The sequence below is a fragment of the Tauraco erythrolophus genome, chromosome 2 (genome assembly GCF_009769465.1).
Source record: "Tauraco erythrolophus isolate bTauEry1 chromosome 2, bTauEry1.pri, whole genome shotgun sequence".
Taxonomy (NCBI): domain Eukaryota; kingdom Metazoa; phylum Chordata; class Aves; order Musophagiformes; family Musophagidae; genus Tauraco; species Tauraco erythrolophus.
The window spans coordinates 11840664-11864726 of NC_141466.1; the positions used below are offsets into that span (position 1 = coordinate 11840664).

Below are 24063 nucleotides of genomic sequence, written 5' to 3' on the forward strand. Positions count from 1 at the left end.
TGATGTCAAATCCAGCAAATAGTTTTGGATGAAAAATAGAGATAGAATTGAGAAAAAAAATATTTTCAGAAATATTTATTTAATTTCAGAATGATAGCTCATGACCTAATGTTCCTATTTTAATTAAAAAATAAAAAGAAATCCCTGAGTTCAAAGTACTCTGTTGATTTGAAAATAAGTATTTCTTCCAGTTCTCACACCCAGCTATAGCGGTGATAGATAACACATGCTCCCGCTGCCCATCCTCCCCAGAACATAAAGAGTTTTTAAGGACTGAACGAGGGAGAAATTTAAACAGAGGCATCTTATCAGCAAAGAAAAAGACACAGCAATGCTTTGGATAAAACATTTAAATGTTTTATTTCATTTGTGAGAAATACATTGAGAATAATGATACAATAGTGCTGAATTAAACTTGCACAACTGCACTGGGTTTGGACGTATCCTAAAGATTTTGGCTTGAGAGCCTTCTTTACCACATTTTTTGGAAAGTATTTGATACTGGAGCAGTGAAGACCATTCCCAAAATAGAAGTGCTCTTCATAATTTTTTTCATAGGCTATTTTTGACAAGGCCGATTGATTGATTGAAAATGATTTCCAACAAGTGTATTTTAAAAGCGACATATTTGTCATTTCTTGTTGTGAAGTGTTCAGCTCACAAAGATTATTTATTATTAAAAATTATTCATGACATCTTTTCCAGAATATTTTTGGCCAGAAGGTTGTTTAAGATTCGCTGTGAGCCTGTATCTGAGCTACATTCATCACAGACTGTGACCGTGGCATTTTCTGTGCTCTTCCGGATGGCTGAAAAACACTTGCAAAGAAAGTTTTGGAGGCACTGCTTCCAATGGTTCGTTGAAACTCCCATTTCCGTGTTTTGCAAGTCACAAAAGGTCTACCTTTTCAGGAATATTGCAGCCAAGAAGCCAACAGCAAAGGTTGCTGAAATGTTTCCACAAAGAAAACAGAAAAAATGAACAGAATAAATTTCAGACTGATGCCAACAAACTGTATTTAGCACAGTACAGTCTGTTTCTCACAGCTTCACGGAGGTGAAGAAAATGTTTCCTTGGGTCTAAGGACTCCCTGAATGGGAATAGGCTTCCAGCAGGGAGGCCGTGTAAGCCCTTTGTAGGAATGAAATGCAGGATTGTATGGCAGCTGCTTACTGTAGAAGATCTTCCCTTTTCACATGTGGCAAATCACAAATTCAAAGCAAAAAATTGCATGAAATGGAATGGTAACTTCATATCTAAACTTGTAAATCAATCATAAACTGAGTGTCTTGGCCATCGGCTACAAGAGAAGAGATATCTGATAAATCTGTGTGAAAAAAGAGTTTGTATTTCAAAAAAGAAAAGTTAAAATCTAAGACTAGCCCTTAATTACCACGCAATGACCGCAAAATTACCCACAAAACCCCAAATTCAGTTATCTGAAATATTGTTGCTTGATAGTACTTTAGCCTTCTAGTTCAGATACTAAAACATTCCTGATGTACAAATGGTGAAGGGTGCGACCAGCGTTTTTTGCTATGCCGACAAACTCGGTTTTGCAGCTTTTCTTGAACAGAACACTTTTTCCTTTCAGAATAGTATTTATCTAAAATGCTTACCTTATAACATAGCTGCTAGGAGCTAAGTTATGAGGAAGCAGGAAGTTGCAAAAAAAAATGGGGCAAAAAATTCAAAAAGAAAAAAAGAAAAAAATCAAGAAAAAAGAGAACTGAAAAAATAAAGGAAATAAATCTTAGATCATGGAAAATGAGTTTTGTGAGAAAGTAAGGATTTATCTTTCACTTTTCTGCACATGCTTATCTTTTTTTTCCCCTTTTATACCAGAATGTTCACAAGAGAAAGTCAAACAACAACAATGAATAACTGACAACCTAGTGTAAAAAAAAAAAAAAAAAAAATCCAAAATACTTGTGAAATCAGGGATTTGGGGGGGGATTTACAGTTGCCCCTTAGAATAACTTTTTTTTTTTAAAAAAAAAAGCTTACTTTTAGTAGAGTCACAATCCACACCAGGGAAGGTACACAACTTTAAGCCATGAACCGAGGCTGAGGAAGAAGTCGTCACTAAATTAGCAGAGCAGAACTTCAGTCAGCCAAGTAGAAGACTCCCCTTTCTACCAGTTAATTCAGACAGCCAGGCCGCCCCAGCTCAGCAGCCATCGACACCTCTTTAAGTTGTTGCATTCGGTTTGATTGAAACACTCACATAGTAAAAAACCCAGAACTTTGGGACAGCAGGAATCTTACTGACAAGCTTTGTAAAAATCAAACCCATTAACCAAAAAAAAAAAAAGCAGCTAGACAAAGAAGCCAATATACAGACATTTTATTGGGGTAGGTTTTATTGTGAATTGTGCATTGCGCAGTAACTAGTTTACAAAAGTCAGCCAACTACGTTATCCAAGATAATTACAGATCTCATCCCAACAATTTTATAATGTGACTCTCTTGTAGCATTATCTGGAACAACCCTCCAAACAGCCAAAAAGCAGCGAATATTTTTCACGTTGAATCATAGTTCAAGCATTGCTGTCATCTTCCCCATGTCACCGCACCGACCTGTCAGTGCCCTGCAGTGGAACACTCTTGCACGGCAATTTATCAGGGTGCCTTGCACTGGGATATTGCACCTACCAGCAATCTTGAAATGCTTTCTTCAGTCTTCATATGCATGCTGTGCCACTTTCACATTTGGAGCTCCCTCTGACAGGGATCCTGCTCCTCTGCTTATGAAAACATTCAGTAATTTTGCTCTTAGCGAAGCAATAAAAAACCAACATACACATTCTCACAGGGGAGACACACAACTGCACCTAGGAAGGCATACACAACATCTGCTAATGTACTGGGTCAAAGAGCCTAATCGAGATGCACACTTCACAAAAAAGCACGTCTTCTATTTAGATATGTCCACACAACCTGTAAATGGATTATAAATTTGCATTAAAATATAGAATATATTCATGACCAAGTGTCCAAATGAAGGAGCTTTTCGGAAAAAAAAATAATTCCAGTAAGGATCTGCACACTTGCCTCACCAGGTGATAAAGAACCTTGGTTTAAAACGCAGGTGAGTCAAAATCAGTATTCTTCTGCACAGCAGAAATTCAAGTTGATAGTACTGTATTAGATTTCCCATATGAAAAATACAGGATATGAAAAACAGTTGTACCTCAGAAGACAACCTGTAATACTGAAAAATCCCTGAGAATGTCAATGGTACATGGCTGCATGTCTTAGCTTTAAAACAATTTTGAGGATTTATGATCCACTTCCAAAGAAACAGTAAAATTATGGGTGTAAAGAAGCACTTCATAAAATCCTTGCATAAATTTTTACATAAAACTAAAGAATGTGGAGTCAGCAAAGCAAAAAGTGTAAATGTTAACATCTTTTTAGTTCTCATTCTAGCGTGTCTTTTTCTTTTTTCATTTAAACAGCTGCATATGGGAAGTTTCTCTCTTATTAAAGGTGGTACAAAAGGATGATATTTTATCACTGAAGATGCCCAGAGAGATTATGGAGTCTTCATCCTTGGAGACAGTCAAAAGCCATATGGACCTGGTCCTGGGCAACCTGCCCTAGCTGACCCTGCTTTGAGCAGGGAGGTTGGACCAGATGAGCTCCAGAGGTTCCCTCCAACCTCAACCATTCTGTGATTCTGTGATCTTCATTAACAAGAATGATGTGTCCTGTTGCAAGAACATGTCTGCTAACCACATACTCCGAATATTGTGTATGTGCTGTACAACAGAAAGGAAGTGTTTTTAACTGTCATAGTTTAAATAATATTCAATCATACAATTCTAATTTCCTAGAAAGCATCTTTCAGCTGAATGCCTCAGTGTATTTAAAGTACTGTAAAACTAAATAATATTTTCCCTTGCCTGAGTTGTCTTTTATTTTACAATGAACAGACAAAACAAAGGGAGATAGCTTACAGTTCTAAATGTCGCATTTCATTGATGGTTCACCATGGTACACATGATGATTTTATATGATTTTACATGTAACATGCAACAAAACTGCCATTGCCTACCCCTATCCTGCACTGTGTTTTGTACGAGAACGAAAAACTCCACAACACGAAGTGTAATCTTGTGTTTAGCAAGTCTCTGTCTGAACCACTAGTGGGGCCTTTTCTTTTCCCAGTCCAAGTCCCCTTGGCTGGCTAATCTGTATGACATAAGATCACAAATCACAGCATTCGTTTTTCAGTGCATGCTATTTTTTATTCTGTCTCAGGAAAGCTCACCCACAGTTGGCTCCCCGTTCTTCGTACTGGCGGATGGCCTAAAACAGGGAGAAGTGGTTGGGCTTGGAATGCATGGTCATTTCTCATAAATCTGCTGCGCACTGCATATACTCCATCCCTTTGTTTCTCCCTTACCCAGATCCTAGCCAGGATGAACTCTCCACTAGCCCCAAAGTGGCTCCCCTGAGGTTGAAGGCAACTGCAACCACTTGCCTCCACATCAGCGTCTGAGCAAGAGCACAATCGTTCCCAGCTGTTAAACTGCGCCTAAAAGAAAAGGATTTGCTGATACAAATTGGAGCTGTAACAAAAGTTACTTCTGGGTTAAGAACTGTTGGGTAGTTGTAAACAAAATATTATCTTGCCCTACCTCTTGGAGCCTGTAATACTTTTCTCAGCAACCCCTCCACAGTGCCCCATAGTTTGTAACTGCACTTGGCAAAAGCTTATCTTCCACAGTGTGGAAGGGTTTTGCTTATCTCTCGTCTTCATTATCACGCGATTAGACAGTGGTCACCACATGCTGTAACTATTATGTGAAATGAGGAATGTGCGAGGATTTACTGCTCACTGTTTAAACGCAGCTTGGAGAGATACTTCTACAGGAATAAACTTGCTTCTCGACTTAAAAAGTATAGCAGACACATTGCTTCAGAATATTGAGGCAAATCCACATAGCAGGAAATCCCCATGTCGACATGCTCAGGTTGGTGCCGCCGTTCCAACCTCATAAAGAGAGGAAAGGACTTACAAGCAGGACCTACAATCAGGGTCAGCAGCCTCGGTGATGCAGCAGTCAGGGGTGTTCGAGGCTTGGACTCGACTCTCATGGTGACATTTGGTCATGTCTATAGCACCTTCTCAGCCTCCCAGATTGTTAGAAATAATAGAGACAGACACCAAGTTAAGAAGAAAAGGGTTACAGTGGAAGTTAAGAAAGACTGATTTCTTTCTTCCCACTAAACCCCTGACGACAAGACTGTTCTGTTCCCTCACAAGTTTCCACAGCTCCTCCAACACGGTTCTTCCTGGCCAAATGGTCACGCATTGTCATTCATCTTTGTAGATCTTTCGTGCTTTGCCTTCTACAACTGTTCCACGATGGAAAACGCTGTCACCTTCTGACTACTGCCATCCACTACCAGGCGCGCTTCTGGGGCAAAAGACAAAAGCTGCAGGTGGGTAGCATTTCACACATGGCCGGTTTTGGGAAAGTGGGAGAGAGTGATGAGAAGGAGCCGCCTCAGACATGTCTCCAAACGGTGGGCTGCAGTTATTTCCTCCAGTCATTTTTGGGCTGGGGAGAGGAAAGTCGCCTACACACCTCAGCCTCACCACAGCCCCATTGCCCCATTTGTGTGGCCAGGGGACCAGGCCCCTGGGGAGTACTGCTGTGCCCCGTGGCAAGCCATCGTCATGCCCCATGGGAATACTGGTGCACATTGAGGGCAGGACAGAATGCCAGAGCATCACTGAAAGTCTATGGAGACAGTCACACCAAACGGGGGTGGCGGGGAGGAGAACCTAGTCTCACACAACTTGCCCTGTCATCCATGTCCGCCACAGAGCAGTTCAGAGGTAGAGCCTAATTTAAGGAGTGGTATCAGGGAATGTGAAAACATTTTCAGCTGTCAAAGCTCATTAGGATTTTACCTACATGTCTCCTCCCAGCAATGGCACCTCAGCAACATAGTGCCCCCCCATCAAGACACGGTATCAGCCCCAAATGCTGCCGAGGGCAGAGTATTCTCAGGGCCACCCAAACCCCTCACAGCTACATCAAAGGGCTCTCCCCAGAACTTATTCCTGAGTTTTCTTTAGAGTCTGCCCAGCTGAAAAGTACGGTGACATTAAATAGTATACGCGTTTGGTTTTTTTTTTTAAACAAACAAAGCCTCCAAGCCTGACAGGCAAGGGCAGGGATGGGATTAGGCAAACATCCTATACAGACGGTTCCTCTTTCTGTCTGTCAGCTTGTAAGTGCTTTCTCTTCTGGAACTATACAGTACTAACTGAGCCGGAAACAGCTATTTAAAAAGTGATTATAGTGTGACATTTTTGTTTGACCTAACATCAAGCCATGTGCAGCTTAAATGTCAGCAAAGCTATTTACTATAGGGACAGACAGGCCCTAGCATGCTTAAGTCTGCCCAGCGTCTTAAAACTGCTTGCCGTCTCCGCTCGGTGCACATGAATGACGCCGAAGCCAAGATGTAAAGTATAGCGCTCCGTAAGCTGGGATGATTGACTAATATGCTGGGTGGCACAATGCATTCGGCGAGAGGCTCGCAGGGAGGAAGACAAAATAATGGATAATTAGAGTCAGTCTCGGGTTAGAAAGCAGAGGCCTGTGCAAAGGTTCCCTTGGATTAGCAAGAGCATGCCAATAGCTGGTGCGTTTCATCCAGGGATGTCTGAGGAGCTCAAATATTTGGACAAAAATAGCAAGCTGATTTTTTTATTATTATTATTAGTGCAGGAGCTGCATCGGTCACAGGAGAGAGGAGGGAGCACGGCCCCAGCTATGGCTACGGGTCCTGCCCTGAGCAGCCCCCTCCCAGCCCCTGCAGCAGAGCCCTGTGGCCTCAGGCCTGGACCCCCCCACATCACACATCACATCCCCATCCCCGCGGGGCTGGCAGAGCACAGATCGGGTTGCCCAGCTGCAGCTGCCGTGCAGAAGGGAAGGGAGGCTGCAGAGCCGTGCCACCAGACGGCAAAATAATAGCCGAGCGGTGGGGGAGCGTGAGGCTAATGCAGCTAATTCCATGCGTGTATCCTTGTGTGAGAACCGGCAGGAATTAAGCAGCTGATCTAAAGCTGCAGGGATGCCCGAGCATGTACAGCTATAAGCGATACACAGAGTTACAGACTATCATGGATGCCCCATCCCTGGAAGTGTTCAAGGCCAGGCTGGATGAGGCTTTAGGCAACCTGGTGTAGTGGAGGGTGTCCCTGCACATGGCAGGGGGATTGGAACTAGATGACCTTTGAGGTCCCTTCCAACCCAAACCATTCTATGATTCTATGATTCTATGAGCTCTCCCTGGAAGACAATGAACTGGTTTGCAACGGATGGAGATAAGTACGCTTACAGGTCCTTAATGGGACCCGAGGCGTATATTTGGACAGCATTCCAGCCTGACCTTCTTCTCAGAGCCTAAAATAACAAACAAATCAGTGTGCCTTTATTTTGAGAAAACACTGCTCACAGTAATAAGGGTGGGTGGGGGCACTCAAAAGGAAGCAGAGCTGTGATAAAACTTCCATTTTGTTCTTTCTTGCGTGTCAGAAAAAAAGTGTACATTATAATCCAGAGTGCCTTCCAGGGTTTATTTTTCTTTACATTGTTACATACCCAATCACATCTGATTTTGGAAGCTAAGCAGCGTCTGACCTGGCTGACATTTGGAAGACTGCTCAAAATGCAGTAGACTTTGAGCAGGATCTGCGTGCTCCTTGTATGAACGCGCAGTGCCTAAAAGCATGATTGGGGAGGAACGACAAGAATATTCACAGCTTTTCTATATTTTAAAATATTGCTTTTCTCCATATATAGCAACTGAAATAACACTATAACCGAAAATAACATCATGAATCTTAAACAAGCATTTTTTCAAGTCATAAAAACAAAGAGACTGCTCATGAATACTGGTTAATACTTTCCAAAGAGCATAGAAAAAGCCTTTGATCAAATTGATCATCAGGTCATTAGAGATAGGAAATAAATTCTTTAATTTCTGTCTGCTTACTATTTACTTTACTAAGTGTTGACAGTGTCAGGGGACTGTAAAAATCCTTTCAAAACTCATTTAAGTACAATAAGTGAAAACAGTATAAATTTTTTAATAGAAAAGATATGAGAGGTAGCCAGAGGATTTTTTAAATGTGAGGTTTACTGTTGTTCTTGGTGTTTTCAGCGATAAAGCACTTATTTATATCATATAAAAGTTCCTTCCTTCTTATTTTACCTTAGAAAATTCCAGAAGATGAAGGCTGGTCTGTTACGATTTTGCTTGGAGGTTCCCAAGCAAGAGTCAAAACTTTAATAAAAGTTTCCTTTATTAAAAATGTTCATTAGTCAGTCAACTGAAAACAAATATCATTTTAAAAATTAACAAATGTGACTAGAACTCCCTTCCTCTCTTTCTTTCTTAGCAAATGTCATCAGTGGGTACCACTAAGATCCTTAGTGGGTCTTGTGGCCCAGGGTGAGCCTAATTTTTTTTTTGTCATCTACTCCTCCCCAAAAAGTTAAAAAGGCAAAACTGACAGCGAATGTGTTAAAAAGAAAAGAAACAACAAACAAGTTGTTTTGTATCTTCTTTCCACCTTTAAACAAGAAATAAACACAATATGGCAAAGCAAGGCAAGCTTCACATGCCGTGAGCCTCTCCCAGGTAGTGTCTGAGATGCCCTCATTCAGTTCTGCAGTCCTTCTTTGTTGTATCGAATTGTGAGGGATTTCTAAATCCTGATTTGGATGCATCCCCTAGCAGCAGAGAGAAACTGACAATTACTGAAGCAAGGCAAGTTGTTTTCAGTTTAGCAGTTTTTTTCTAAGCCAGGCTTGTGGTTTCATTTAAAGTTTGAATGCTTCCATTCTCTGAGAAGCCCAGTGGCTTTTCAATAGCAGAAGATCAAATGATGTTAATCGAGCAGAGTGGCCTAATCCTCTAATTCAGCTGCCTTTTTACATTAGAAATGTTCTGCTCATGTAAGATTGATTTGCTCTTAAACTGACTTTTTTGTTTGTTTGTTTGTTAAATATGCTGTTCTAAACTCCTACTTCTGGCTCTGCAGATCTAGTACACAAATAAGGGAAGACCACTTTTTCTTCATTTTGTAGGTTTAGATAGGCTAATCCCAAGGGTTTGATAGAATATCTCTTGTTAGTCACAGAAATCCCAAGATGTTGTGCAACAACAGTGAGAAGAATGTTTTGTTCTTTCTGGTAGTGATGCTACACGTTACCTACACTGAACAGGGCTACTCTGGTCAGCTATTGCTGACTATAGGAAGGCTACCATAAGTGTACTGTCCCCTCAGCCTTCTGCACACGTTTCACCAAAGGCTGAAGCAAGCTCCTTGCTGTTCCCATTTCCTTTTTGTCCCCTCACTTTTTTTGATGTGGTGGATCCGGTGTAGTGCCTTGTGTGCCAGGGCTGCTGCATTACCCCTGGGAAAGGGCAGCTGGAGCAGCGCTCCGCTTCCACGGCCCCCTCCCTCCGCACTGTGCATCTGTGAGTGGGTCACACAGCGCAGCCACAGCTGATGTGCGAGGTCCCAGGAGGGAAAACAGCCTGATGGGTCACTCCGTAAATGACCGATGGCTTACACACTGGGATTGCCTGCCCCTGGCACGAGGACAGGGGCAGCTGGGTGAACCCCCCAAACACAGCCTGTTGGACTTGGCAGGTTTTCCGACACCGTAACATCAGAAGAGCTCCTGAGCTCTACAAGCATCAAGAAACAGACCATCAGCACTGGTTACATCTACTGACCTTCACAGCAGCATCCCCTAACGATGGCCACACAAGGGAAGCCTAGCCAACTTACAGGCCACGTGCATTTTATGGTATTAATCAATTCCCATGCACACGTTTGGAACTGAAACTCAACAAAGCCTGGCGACAGCCATTGCTCCCACAGGCAGCACACAGATGCCTGCATTCCTGCCCAAACCCAAAGGCCGGACCCTCCTGAAACATTAGGCTCTGTGGTTCAAATGAGAGTCAATGCCCAGCACAAACTATGACTTGCTTAGCCCTAGGATGGACTTGGCCAATATTTGCAGATAATAACCAGGCCATAGTTAACAGTATCAATGTTAACCTACTTCCCATGACCTTGCCTGCTTGAGCCATAGAGTAAGTCTCAGCAGAAGATGCAGAGCCCTTGGCACAGGCACCAATGCGTGGTGGCTCTCTCACCTGCTCCGACAGCCTGCATTTTGCTATATCCTGGGAGCTACACAACTTTTTTTTCTTTTTTTTTTTTTTCTGCCAGATCATAACAAATGAATCCAATCAATTAATTACTTTGCCTGAAGATATTTTGCCAACACCAGGTTTGCAGTGCCCATGTTGGTGGAACACGTAAGAGTTTTCAAAATCCCAAGTGCGGGGTTAGTGTTGTATTACGTAAAGCACAAGCTGATTAAGATCTACCTTATGAGTGGCTAATGGGTCTGTCCCCAGTAGTCTGGCATATGTGGAGATGATTTTCATATTACTGTGCCAAGTGTGTCAAACATCCCCTTTTCCCCGGTGCTATTTTCGTAAAGAAATTGAAGCACAATTTGAGCCTGGCATTGGGTAGCCGCAAATGTGGTCGAGGCAGAGATTTGTGGGCAGAGAGCGCCATCTCCAGCTACCAAACAATAATTACCCTGCGGTAACAAAACAACTAAATTGGTAGTTCTCCTTTGGAATTGCCATCTGTTCCAGCAAAAGACGGGAGAAAAAAAAATCTGAGACTGGTGGAAGATTGAGACTTAAGCATTAACACTATCTTAATATCCAGTAGGGAGACTTTGCAAATCCTTGCTAAAGTTTCTGAATTAAATAAAAAAGCTGCTTAAAATTGCAAGGAGCTGAGCGTCCGAAATTTGTTTCTGTTTTCAGAAAGAATAAAATCACGCTAGATTTTAATAGAGCTAAAATTTGTACTATATTATGGTCCTCCAGCCTACAGTGATTCTATGCATCTACTACTACATAGGATGCACATGATAAGTACTTGGAAAAGCCACAAATTACACCTCTAGTGCTGTCCCAGAATGACAGATGGGTGGACCACTAGTGTAAATAAGCATAACAATTGCATGCAGAAGAATTACACAGATAAAAATATTACAAAAATTAAATTACATAAATAGTACAAAAATACATTTAATTACCTACATACAAACACTACAAAATATTACAAATATTTAAAAATTACATGAATACAAAAATTACATAAATACGAATACAAAATAATAACACCATTATAGTAAGTACAAGTTACAAATCTCATGCGTGCATCTTATCCCACATAAATAACATATATGTTAGTGCACACTTTCAAAGAAATTCTGTGCTGAAAAACATAAACCGAGACATTATTTATAGCTGATGCCCAAGAAATTGTTCTCCACCACGATGTTAGATGATGTTGTTGCCATCCTGTTACTTAGCAGCTTTCTGTTCTTCCTAACACCATGGGAAACCTCAGCTCTCTAGAGCATTCACTGGTCCAACAGGTTCAAATGGAGCAGAGATATCAAGTGCCTTAGAAAATCCATCTGTGAACGTGAGTGTGCTGCTTTTGATAGCATTTTCTAAACTAAACGGACAGACAAGGTTGGGGTCTGCGAGCCCAGCCTCATTAATGTCATAGAAGTTTGTTCTAGAAACGTATCTTAAGGACAGCAGTGGCAAAGAAGTGGTCACACAATAAAACTGAAAATCATGCCTCTTCATGTGGGCTGTATAAGACTCATCTATATGAAAGAATTGTGAAAGAATTTGCAAAAGTAAACAGATGACTGGATTTAAAGAGCTATGAATACTAAACGTACATCGAACAGAAAGATTTAGGAAGGGTTAAAAGATGAAGCATCTGTTATCAGCTAGCCTTAAAAATAATATTCTTGAACTAGATACAACATCTTATTTAAAATTCAAATTATTAAATTACTCTGTGTTTTCATGATTATCTGAGCTCCAAAGATATCTGACAACCGTTCAGAAAATCAAAGATTCAGTTTGCAGCCAGAGAGACTGCAAGATACAGAAAGCATGTTGATGAAGCTCTATCAGAAAGAGACCTGTAAAGGACAAGAGGGTGATCAAGAACAGCTGGCATGGATTCATGAAGGACAAAGCGCACTTGGCCAACCTGATCGCATCCTATGATGAAACGGCTGGCTACATGGATGAGGAGGGAGCAGTGGACACAATAGATCTGGACTTCAGTACAGCTTTTGAAATAATTTCTTGCAGTACTTTCACTCACAAACTGCGGAAATATGGCATGACCAAGTTGGCTGTTAGATGCATTGAAAACTGCCTAGGCTGACGGGCTCAGTGGGTGGCAAGTGGGGGCTTGGCAATCTGCCTGAAGGCCCATAAGAAGCTGAGTTCTCTAGGGGCTGTTACTAGGGCCATATAATTCATTGTGCTCATCAAAAACCTGGACCATGGGACAGGATGCAGCCTCAGCATATTTTAAGATAACGCCAAGTTAGGGGGAGAACTGATACATTAAACGGTAGAGCTTCAGTTCTGAGAGATTTTGAGAAGCTTTAGGACTGGGCTGATGGAAGCCTTAACATGTTCAAGGAGAAACGCAAACAAGGAGAAACGCTCAGCCCTGACCCTAAGGCTGAACAAGCTCTTCCATTGACACCAGCTGGGAAGAAATGGGTTGGCTCTCTGCTTTGCTTTTGCCCTTCCCACCGCAGCCCAGCCCGCCTTCTCTTGCTGCTTTTTCTCCCTGCAATCGCGATCCGAGTCGTTATTATTAAAGCGCCGTTTGTGGTTAATTAACCCCTGCGGAGCCGGAGCGCTGGGAACACGGTTCCGCCACGCACCTGGCACCCGTACCCCGCATATCCCCCTTCCCGCCTGCGCCAACGGGGCCCTGGCTGCCGGGGCGGGGAGGGCGCCCGGCCAGCCGCTCCGCTCCGTTCCCCGGCGCCGCCCCGAGCAGCCGCACGGGCCGGCAGGAGGAGGAGGAGGAGCGGGCGGCGGCTGCCGAGCGGCGGATGGCGGCGGGGGCGAGCGGCGGCCTGCTGCCCTTCCTGCGGCTGCTGGGGCAGCTGAAGGTGAGCGCGGGGGCCGCGGGAGCGGGGCGGGGCAGGGCCCGCCTCGGCGGGGCAGCGCGCCTGCTGTGGGCCCGCGGCCGCCGCGGCTGGCGGCGTGGCTGCCCGCGGCCTTCCCGCCGGGCGGGCCGGGCCCTCGGGCGCGTTTCCCCAGCAGCCGCCGGGGTGGAGGCGGCGGCGCGGTTGGTGGCTCCCGGCTCGGCCGCCGCGGACGGGCAGCGCAGAGCCGGGGCCTGCGGGCTGTGATGGCCGGCCCGCCGTGGCGCTGGCGAAGCGGCGACAGCCGGCCGCGGCGCGGGGGTGCCGCGGGGAAAGGCGGGCGCCGGCCGGCGGAGGGCGGGGGCGGCCCGGCGCTTCGCCGGGAGCAGCGTGAGGCCGGGGAGGGCGCCTGGTGCCTCTTGGGGCAGCGCGTGTTCCGTGCCTCTGGCCGGCAATGCCGAGGCCTTCCGCCCCCGCAGCCCCTGGGAGCCCGGTCCTTCGGGAAGGCGCTTCCCGGGGGCATCAAAGCTCGCTGAAGCACGGCGGTCACGGTGGGACACAGTTTCTGCCGGCGTCTCCCAAGTGAGGCCTTTCACAACCTGAGGTTTTAACCCTTGCCTTTCTGTGACGCTCCGCTCGCACAGAGAGTGCCTCGGACGGGATGGGTGTACAGGAACGTGGCGAAGCCAGAGAGTGTGTCCGATCACATGTACAGGATGGCGATGATGGCCTTGGTGACCGAAGACAAGAGCCTTAACAAGGACAGGTAAGGCTGCCTCTGGTTATCATGACCATCTGCTCATGTCATGGGAGAGCTGCAACCAAAGCGCTTAAAATAGCTGTTGTCCTGAGAAAGAGCTTTTAAAACACACTGAAGGAGTTTGAAATCCTTTCTCTTCTTCTCTGCCCTCCATCTTTTGGACAGAATGCTGTTTACCAGGAGAGCTGAAAGGAGCTAAAGAATTTTATTGCTAAATTCCAGGTGCTGGGTCAAGTCATTAATGCAGAGGCTCTGAGCTGGCCTTCTTTCAAGCCATCAGTAAGCGAGCTGAATACACTCAAAACACAGTTTGAAGCAACAAACAGCAAAGGCAAAGCCATACACCGCGTGGATTCCCACAGACTTACTTAGCACTCAGCAGCAGTAAGGAGCCTTAGAAGTCACATAGCGTAGGAGAGTAAGCATCATTAGCCTTGAATGAGTTGTCCAGTCTAGTATGGCATCATGCTTACTTTGTCCCTTCAGGAGCTGATGAAAATAATGAAGGCTTTTTCGAGTATTCTGCTGGAGACTGACACAGCTACAGAGCTGTGAGTGTTAGATTATATACTCAGTTTGGGATAGCTCCAGTCAGATTACCTTCTGCCTGTTGCAGCATTAATGCAAAGTGTATAATGTATCACAGTGGCTCAAAAAGCCAAGTACGTTATTTTTGAGTGCTATGCTCTTGTACAAACTGGATTTATTCTTGAATCTACATTTACAAGCAGGAGTAGTTAGGAATCAAGAACTAAAATCATATTGAGGTGGAGACTACTTCCCTTAGCAAAGAAGTGAGAAATGTTTTGTAAAATTAGAAAACAGCCACACCCTGCAAAATATATACAGAGGATAAATTACAGTCTCTTAGCTTTCTCAATAACAAGATATAATTTTAAATGATGGAAAACTAATTATTCTGTCTTTGCTTCTTGTCAGATGCATACGGTTAGCTTTGGTTCACGATATGGCTGAATGCATTGTTGGAGATATTGCTCCTGCAGATAACATCTCAAAAGAGGAGAAACACAGGAGAGAAGAGGTATGGACATAGGATGTGAAGCCATATCTACAAAGTGTTCTGCACTGCATGTTTCTAGTGTTCTGGTGATAGTGAAGAGACCCTCTAAGCGACATAATACTGTCATTGGCATTGGACAAGTATGCCATGAACAACTGAAGTTTTCAACTCATGATTTTTGTACATGCAACATCACCAAGTACAAAGTTAGGAAGGAGAACCTAGGAAGTAATCTTCATGTTGGCCGTTTATTCCTGAACTAGCTGGATTTTTGGTAGCCTGGGTGAGTCGTGTTGACCAGCCTCACCAAGAGGTGGGGAGCAGGGAGTGGGTGCACTTAGGGTGGATGACAGTTCGTGCGGATCGTTTGTGTGGTGCCAGATTGTGTGGTTTTGACAGAGGCTTTAGTTAAACCGTTTGCACAGGACTCCCGACACAGGTGCACAGGTCACGAGTCTGAGTGCAGTGTGCCTAGAGTTATTTTATTTTTGGCCATGTATGTATCCAAACTGTTGGTTTGTCATTGCTGGTTTGTTGCATTATTTGAAGAAAATGTAAACCACTCCTCCAGCCACAGCTAGAGGGCAACGTGATGCCGCAGAAACTCTTTAGAGGCTACAATTAGCTCTTCAAAAAGTGCAAAAAACGTTGCGTGATTATTTCCACCCCACCCGCTTTTATGTTTATCTGTTTAAAACTTGGGGCTGGGGGGCCTATGACTAGCTCTAGGAGCAAGCACTTTGCTAAGAAAGTGGAAATTAAAGGTCAAAGGGGTATTCAGTGTTCTTGAAGTACTATCTTTACTGACTGCAATTTTGGTATTTTTTTTTTTCAGTGTGCTTCCTAGTGCGTTCTTACACTAAACAAACAGAAAAAAAACCTTCTTTCCTGGAAGCCTCCAAAAGTTGTTTTGTCACCGAGGATCAGGTTTCAACTTTGCCTAGAGTGAATTCTCATTTGTATTTAGGCAATGAAAAAGATATTTTGATGCCCAAGTATGTTTAAGAAGTTTTCTTAAGTGTTTGCAGCTCCTTCTGTTTTACTTGGTGAGGGCTTTGCTGTTGACTTAGTGGGAAGAAGGGTCAAGCATTAAACATTTAGGCTGGCTCTGAAATACTTTGTTTTAAAAATACACCAGGGGTTTTTAAACGTTTTCATGAGGTGGCTTGAGCTGAATTATCAATATGCCGCTTCTGCTGCAGAGTTCTCCTTTTTTTTTCCCCTTTGCTGATGTTGAGCTGGTTCTGAAGTTTTAGTAAGTTTAATCAGCTAGTCTCACCAAAGCTAAGACAGCAGAAAATTGACTTTTTTTTTTTTTTTTAAAAAAAAAAAGGTTGGGTTTTTCTTTGGTATTGTTTGTGGGTTGTTTTTTTTTGCCAGGTAAGTAATTTTGGCCTGCTAGCCTTGAAATCTGATGAGCTCCAGAGCTGGAAGGAGGTGGGAAGGAATGAGACCTTGATGCTTTGGTGGTGAGGAGCAGCTGATTCAATTGAGCCATATTGTGAAACCATACCCTGTATGGACAAATAATTGCGGCACAAAACTTTTGTCTTGCCCGTGATGTCGATTGCTTCAAAGGCAGCCCTTAGTGTTACTAGGAAAACAGTAGATAGAGCACAGAAATGAGACTGATCTGCTGGGAGAGTGCAAAGAGCATGCAGAACAATTTCTGCTTGCTGGTAATAGCATCAGTTTGATACTGTGCTAAACCTTGTACCAAGATTTTCTTGTTGTTGAGCAAATGGTATCTTAGTCTGGGAGCGTTGTGTTTTATTGTTGCAGAGTATTAAACAGATTGTTTTTGTCTGTTTTTCAAAATTGGAGATTTCTAAAGGCTTGTGTTGTGTTGCCTGCCTGACAGTCAGTGGCTGTTCTCAGCCCTGTTGGTGGAAATGTGCTAGTTGAGTGTTTGGGAGGGGGCAGTTGCTTGTCAACACTAGGAGTTAGTATTTTGAGGCTGCTTTTATGAGCTGCACCTATAACCTATTAAGTTCAAATGTTGCCTCCACTAGTTAAATCTGGAAGGCAGAGCTGGTAATTGACAGCAGTTCCCTGGAATTTGACTTGCTAGTTTTCTCTGGGCTTCTTTATGGACTCTTGAAGATACTGGATGCTCTTTCAGGTTGTTTTGCTTTTGTTTTCTGACAATTCACTTAAGGAGCTCCCAGGAAAGATCCTCCACTGAGCAGTCCTACTGTTTCTCTGGCAGATTTATGTACACATGCTCTTTAGAATAACATGCTGTGTAGCATATCTTTCTACAAACTTGGTAACAAGTAGTTAATTCTTCAAAAAAATATGATAAAAATGTGCTTGCTCAAAAAAAGGGTAAATTAAATTGGCTTCATTTTTTTCAGGCAGCTATGCAACAACTGACCCAGCTTCTATCAGAGGATCTCAGAAAAGAAATCTATGAACTCTGGGAAGTAAGCTTGCATTCTTTTAATCTTTTGCTAAAATTCAGGGTGACCCACTGTCTTCTTCCTGTTTATCTATGAAACTGTATCATGTCTTATTTTGACCTCAAGCAAGTTAGATTAATTTCCTTGGGACTTAAAGCTTAACGGAATGAGTCGAGGTCATTTTGGAATCCTTTTCAAAAAGAAACCTCAAACTTTGGTAAAATAACCAGCTTCTGCCTTTTGGCTTCTCAGAGTTCTAGACGGACCTGTCCAGGGCTTGGTTTGTGCAACTGAAGGAAGAATTTGTCCTCTGCATCCAGCCCTCTTGGATGTGAAACTGCTTTTTTTACTGCATTATCTCTTTTGTTCACATCTGGCCATTTGCAGCTCATGATCTTTTAACACCGAAAAAAATAATGGGAGCTGATGATGTAGTTTGATGGAGTATTTTCTACTTTTTATGCAAGTAATAATTATGGGCTTTCATTTCTTTATTATATAGCCCATTAGGCTAAAATATTTAGTAGTAACTTCTGATTTAAACTTAAATGTGATCTATTGATACAGAACAGTGCTTTTCTACAAACAGCACAGACTGCTGGAGGGTCTTGGGTACCTTACATGTTTGTATTGGAAAGTATCTTCTGTATCTGAAGGTGATTTAACCTTCTGATATGAACTTGTGCTGTTAATTCACAAGATCTAGGGATGATTAGATTATTGCCAAACAATTCAAATTTATAATTACTGTGCTTTATATTTTCCTGGTGTGCAGCCGCACGAGGACAAGCGCATGCACAATCTCTTGTTCGCATGTTGTTGCAAACAAAGCATTATTTGTTTCTTGGACTCTGTGACCTGACACTGTATTTTACACTGATATTCTTACTTTTCCACTCGGACTGTATTTAAATTCCAGATATTTGCAGCTGATTTCTGCCTTTTGTCACAGCACCCTTTTGTTTGGGATATTTTTCTTGCTGTAGTTGTGTGGTGAAACTGGCACTGGGAATGGGTTTTCAGTGCTATAATTCAAGGTAAAGGGGGTAAACTAGCATGATCAGATCTGGGAAATAATGTGTGTGCATTTGTTTAGTGAGCACTGGTTCCTTCTCCCTCAGGAGGCTGTTATAATTGAGGAAAAGCAGGTTTTGAGAGAGAAGATTAGTCCTGTTGGACTTTTTTTTTTTGCATATATTTTTTCTTTACCTCAGTCTTCTCTTATGATTGTATAAGAGCTGGTTCAGTATGTAGTTAGTTCTTCAGCACGTTAGCTTTTTCTTTCTCATTAACCATAATTTAACATATGCACACTTTTGATCATTTGTTTCTACCTTCAGGATAACTTACTGGCATTGACTTGCCAATGCAGCAATGTGAGCATAACCCACAGAGCAGCGAGTGTAACCTGAAAATCTAATATTCACGTGTAGTCCCTCTAGTCTTATTTTAAGTGGAACAACAAGGTGTTTCTTAAAAAGAAGAAAAAAAGGCAGAAAATAAGAAGCCTGATCACTTGGTATGATACTCTGCTCTCAGCTAGCCAGAGGCATTTTCCTCTGATTTCTTTTTGAGGGTGAAGGAAGTTACGGCCCAGAGCTGAACAGTAGCTGGGACAGATCTGTTGATGCTCTTAGCAAGTCCTTCCTGCGCTGCTGTGCCCTCATCTCTGCCCCTCTTGCCCTTTCAGCCTTACAAGGACCATCGCTTTGGGCTGTATTGGTGGGCACTCTGCAACTGTAGTGTAGGGGAGAAAGGCAGCAGAAACATGCCTCCGATATGTTTTCGCTTTATAACTTAATCCAGAATATGTTTGAAAAAACATTAAAGTAAATGAGTCAGCGCACTTCAGCTCTGTTGTGCTTTTTTATTTTCAAGAGCAAAAGCACAGGAGTAATCTTTAAAAGCCAGACTGTGGTGTTTCTGAGAGACCAGTTACTGTTTTTCCAGAGTACACCGTTATTTCGCGCTCTTAAACACCTGCGGGGAGGAAACACCAAGTGTTTATTTCAGCACCGTGCGCAGTTGCACATGTAATAGCTGATGTTTCTTGAGGTTAACGTGAGCTGAAGTATGAATAAGATCTGGTGGGTTGTATGGCACAAAGAGGTTGGTAACAGATTGATACTCTCAATTAATTGCTGGAGGTGGGACAGACCTTTGCAAGCAAATGCCATAGTTCTCCCTCTCCTGAAGTTCTCCTTTGTAACGCTGCCAAGAGTTTGTTCTCTTTGGGGGCCAAAAAATAAGAGTAGGAATAAATAGATTTAAGAAAATAAGTAGTAGTATTTAAACAATTTAAAGATAAGGCAAAGCTCAGATTGCAAGAAGGAAAGGAAGGTAAAAATGTTGAAATTAAATGGATTACTAAAATAATGATGAAAATGTAATCAAAAATTCAAAGCATCATTCAAATCCAAATACAGTAGTATGTGAATTAATCACAGCTATCAAAATGTGGATCTCTGACTTTCAAAGATAAAGCAATAAGCATAAGAGCAAACAGGCTCCTAATAGTATGTAGGACAAAGAAACGACTGTGACACTTACCTGAGCATCACTGTGCTAGAATTGCAACCCAGCATCATGCCACTGTGAATGACACCCACACCCACTGTTGTCTTCTTAAGATGCAGAAGGAGATGCCATGTTCTTTGGTCAGCAGGAAAAACTCTTCCTGTGCTTTTGTTGCGCTCATCTGCAGCACTGCTGTGCGTCATGGGTTGTGTGGATCGGAAAGCACAGATGGGCCCAGTGTGGACTTACCCCTCGTGTCTGAGTGTTGGTGGTGGTGATGATGAATGGGGTCAGACCTGCCCAGGGTATCAAGGTGATGGCGACCTGCGCAGAAAGAAGGCTTTTTCTGCAGTTGGTTTTGCAAGTCAGGAGAAGTCCAGCTGAAGAGACATCCAATACAATGCAGTAGAGTTGGAAAAGAAAAAATGAAATGTCAGACCCATCTGCAACCATCACAGGAAGCAAATGACAGCAAAATTGTTTAAGTTGACTAGAAATGTGAATGGCTCACAAATACATATTAATGATGACTAGAGAGAGGGAAAAGATAGCCAAGACATTAAAGGACTTAAAGTCCGAAGGGGAGGAAACCCCTTAATGACTCCCCTCCCTGTCTCCTAGGAAAGACATAAAGACATAAGCAGCTCAGACAGATGAGACCAAAGAGATTGAGAAGGAGTGACAGGAGAAATGTAAAGAACAGCTCCTTATAAAAACAATAAGTGGTGAAGAAAAGTGCCAAAAAGGTCTTAAAAGTAGGTGGTGCTAATGCATAGGCACACACTGTGGTAATTTATAGCCTTAGCCAGGCCTGAAAAGATCTTTATATAGTGGAACCTATTATTTAACTTGTATATCGTGTAGGGTTGTCTCCGTATCATCCCTGACTCAGCCAAAACACTTGGTATGCTTTTAAGTTAGAATATGCAAAATAATTGTATTCTGAAGTCCTATTACATTTAATAGAAATTTAGCACGTACTTATTTCAAGTGTTTTGCTGAATAGCTGTCTTAAAAAAAGAGGGAAAGGTGTAACTGTCGTGAATATTTATGGAGTGGCTTGTACTAATGAAGAAAATTCCAGATGTATAAAAAGCTTCTAATACTCTGTTTCAGAACAACAAAACTTTTTTCTTATAACTGCAAATCTGTTCAGGAATATGAAAACCAGTGTACTGCAGAAGCCAAGTTTGTAAAGCAGTTGGATCAGTGTGAGATGATACTGCAAGCATTTGAGTATGAAGAGTTGGAGAACACCCCTGGCAGACTGCAGGATTTTTACGATTCCACTGCTGGTAGGACATTTGGGCTCTTTTTTTTCTTTCCTAAATGAAATTAAATATATAAATTGCCTTTTTGTCTGACAGACATTCAGAGCAAGTGACAACTAGTTATTTTACTCATGGCTTAAGCACTCTAAATATTTTTTGGGAAATTTAACTGCAGTGTGAAAATACCTTACATCTATCTGTATGTATTGAACCTGAAGTTCATTTATGCCAAGTTCCTTTTACATCACTTTTTACCTAGAGAGAGGCCCAGCTTTCATTACACTTACATGTGTTTAAGGATCTCCCAGTACCATCAGAGGGGCTATAAAGAAGGCTTCAGTCTTCACTGATGCTCTGTCAGCAGCTTCTTTCTACTGTGTTAGTGTTTCATGAACCACTGAAGTAAAATTTGTTATTCCTGTGTGACCTTGTGCTCTTGTGTGACCTGCCCAAGGTACGTGTCAGAACCAGATCAGTGAAATCTTTTAGGTGCAATTGTATTACTTTTTACTCTGTCCATTGCTTTTCCTCCTTCCAAAATAAACCGATAGTGGAAAGGAAGAATAGGTAAAATAATACATATATAAAAAATTATTTTAGCAAGGGAGTTGAACACCAGAAGAGCACTGCGACTTCAAGTCATCCTATCCTGGGAAACACTAGGGACAGACAAACTTGGGGAGAGGAGATCAGCGATCGCCAGACACAGCCTCCGACAAGTCCCGTTTATACTTGGGTGACTCCTCAGGGAAATAAGCAGCTCTCTGAAAATTGCAGTAATTTGATTAGGGAAGAAGGGAAAAAAGGACAACATCAGCATAGCTGGAATACTTAATATTCTAATTGACATCTTTGCCCTCCCACTAGAACTCAGTAACTTCAACTAAGCTGGTGTCTCAGTAAAGCCTACAGCTTATACTCTACGTGCATCTGTAATTGGGGTGGTTTCCTGCAGTAGGATACACAGCATGGCATTGTCCCAGTCCGGGTGCATCCTTTTTTCACCTCTTAAGTCTTAATAGAGCATGAAATAATTCTATAAGTTTGGGGGAAAAATAGCTGTAACTACTCTTACAGTTATTCCATAGGTGGAGTAAAATGGGAGTACTTTATTGCTTAAAAGAATAATTTGGCGTTTATTTTGAGCCTAAAGTTGTCACTGTTAACCTTTCACAGCCAACCTTTCACACATAGGGAAATTAGAGTATTTTTTAATTAACTTTCCCTTTCTTTTGTTTTGCAGGGAAGTTTGTTCACCCAGAAATGCTCCAGCTTGTATCTCTGATTAACACAGAAAGAAATGAAAAAATAGCTGCTGCATCTAATCCACATTCCTGAGGTGTTCCTAAACTCTGTAGCTATAATAAATATTTTGGTTTACATTCTGTGCTTTATTTTTCCTCCTGTAACGTCACTAATTCTGCCAGCAGATTTTTTCCTGTGCATTCACTGCTCAGAATCTCAGGACCACTTAGATAGAAGCAGGTAGAATAGTGAGTGCCCTTCCAGATCAGAGGTTGTGTCAAGGACCAAATGTTTAGAATGTTTTGTGGTTTTTTTTTTAATCAGCCTCTGATTGATGCACTCTCAGTTACAAATAGATTCTCCCCTAGGGAAATTCAGGTAAGTTTAGAACTTAGCTGATTGCAGTCTAATCTTTCATGTAATGCACTGACTGGCCCAGGTAGTCTTGTTTTGTGACTTCTGAGTATGTTTGGATTTAAGTACTTCTGTATCAAGTGGGTTAGTATCTTTTTACTGTGCCCAGAAGTGAGACCAATGAGCACGTTTCTCGAGAAGCTCTTGGCAGAGCCAGACTTAGAGATGAGATTTCTTTAGAGTGCATAAGCCTTAAGAAGTGATGATGGATAGAACTGGTTATCTCATTAATTACATTTGCTCAATACGTTTACTGTTTCATACAATTTCTCCACTGTTCACGTGTTGTATCAGGGAACAGTGCTGGTGTTTCCGTAAGGCCAGTATTCCTGACACCCTCTCGCCCCAGACTGGCAATTTTACAGGCTCTGCACAGGTAACGGGTAATCACAGAATAGCTGAGGTTGGGAGGGGCCTTGGGCTCGTGCAGTCCAGTGCAAAAGCCCATGTGAAGCTGCCGTCCCTTGTTCACACTGTTACACGCTGGTACTGATTCCACTGTAAGTGACAGTTTTTGGCAGAAGTATTAATGCTGATGTGAAGTATAATATGGGGAAGTAAAGCTTCAGTGGTGGTAAACGCCATGACGAGGCCAGTGTCTGCACGATCACCTGTAGCGTTATGTGTGCCGCTGGAGATAGGGCGATGTCACAATTACCGGATACGGAAAGTTTGCACCTGGAAAAATCAGATGGTAGAGACCTGGAGCTAGCTTCTCTGTCTTCAGCCTCATGTCAAATGAGGCAGCATAAAACTAAATCCAGTTGTCATCCCCTTTAAAGGCAGGTGGTTTAGCTCCGTGACTCCAGGAAAAGCCTGCTTTGTGCGGATCTCGGGAGCCTGGCTGAAGCTCCCACTGTCTTGCGGCAGGTGCCCTTGGCAGAGGCACAGAGTGCTGTGCAGAGATGCCGGGAGCCCTTGTCTTAGCGGCCGGTACGGTGCACAAAAGCTGTGGAGCATTTTGGCCCAGGTGAGACGTGGGATGCTGCTGTGCTCAGGGAACCGCGCAAGGCAGCCGTTGTGCCCTGTGGGGCCCAATGAGCTTTCTTCAGTTTTTACCCCACCGAGATGCGTACCAATCATAGGCTCCATTAGTTTGCATTGAAGGCCAACCATGAAAGAGCTACAGGTGCATTGGCAGGCAGAACTGGGAACGTTCTTGACAAGCAAGAAAAGCGGCCCTAAAAGGATGTTTGACAGATACAGCACAAGTGCTACCCCGGCAGGAACAGTCGGTTCCTCCAACGCAGCAGGAGGCTGTACTGGCTTGCCATACACCATTCTGCAGGGGAGCCAGGGGATGGAGTGCTGAACCCCAGTCAGCAGTGCAAGAAAGGTAAACGTTATCCTGGGAAACAGACGTGGTTT

General features: G+C 43.0%; 1 protein-coding gene across 1 annotated transcript; it reads left to right on the plus strand.

Moving 5' to 3' along the window:
- Positions 1-13029: 13029 nt before the first annotated feature.
- On the plus strand, positions 13030-22381 carry HDDC2 (HD domain containing 2). The gene is made up of 6 exons (XM_086632098.1): positions 13030-13089; positions 13710-13831; positions 14765-14867; positions 17204-17272; positions 20922-21060; positions 22280-22381. Exons 1-6 carry the CDS (start codon positions 13030-13032, stop codon positions 22372-22374), a joined length of 588 nt encoding a protein of 195 aa, XP_086488224.1. The 3' UTR covers positions 22375-22381.
- The last annotated feature ends 1682 nt before the right edge of the window (positions 22382-24063 follow it).

Excerpts from the sequence above, each read along its gene's own strand:
- HDDC2 (XM_086632098.1), top strand. The coding sequence starts at position 13,030 with ATGGCGGCGGGGGCGAGCGGCGGCCTGCTGCCCTTCCTGCGGCTGCTG. Across the intron at positions 13,832-14,764 it reads AAGAGCCTTAACAAGGACAG|ATGCATACGGTTAGCTTTGG; the intron begins GTAAGGCTGCCT and ends GCTTCTTGTCAG. Across the intron at positions 21,061-22,279 it reads TTTTTACGATTCCACTGCTG|GGAAGTTTGTTCACCCAGAA; the intron begins GTAGGACATTTG and ends TTTGTTTTGCAG.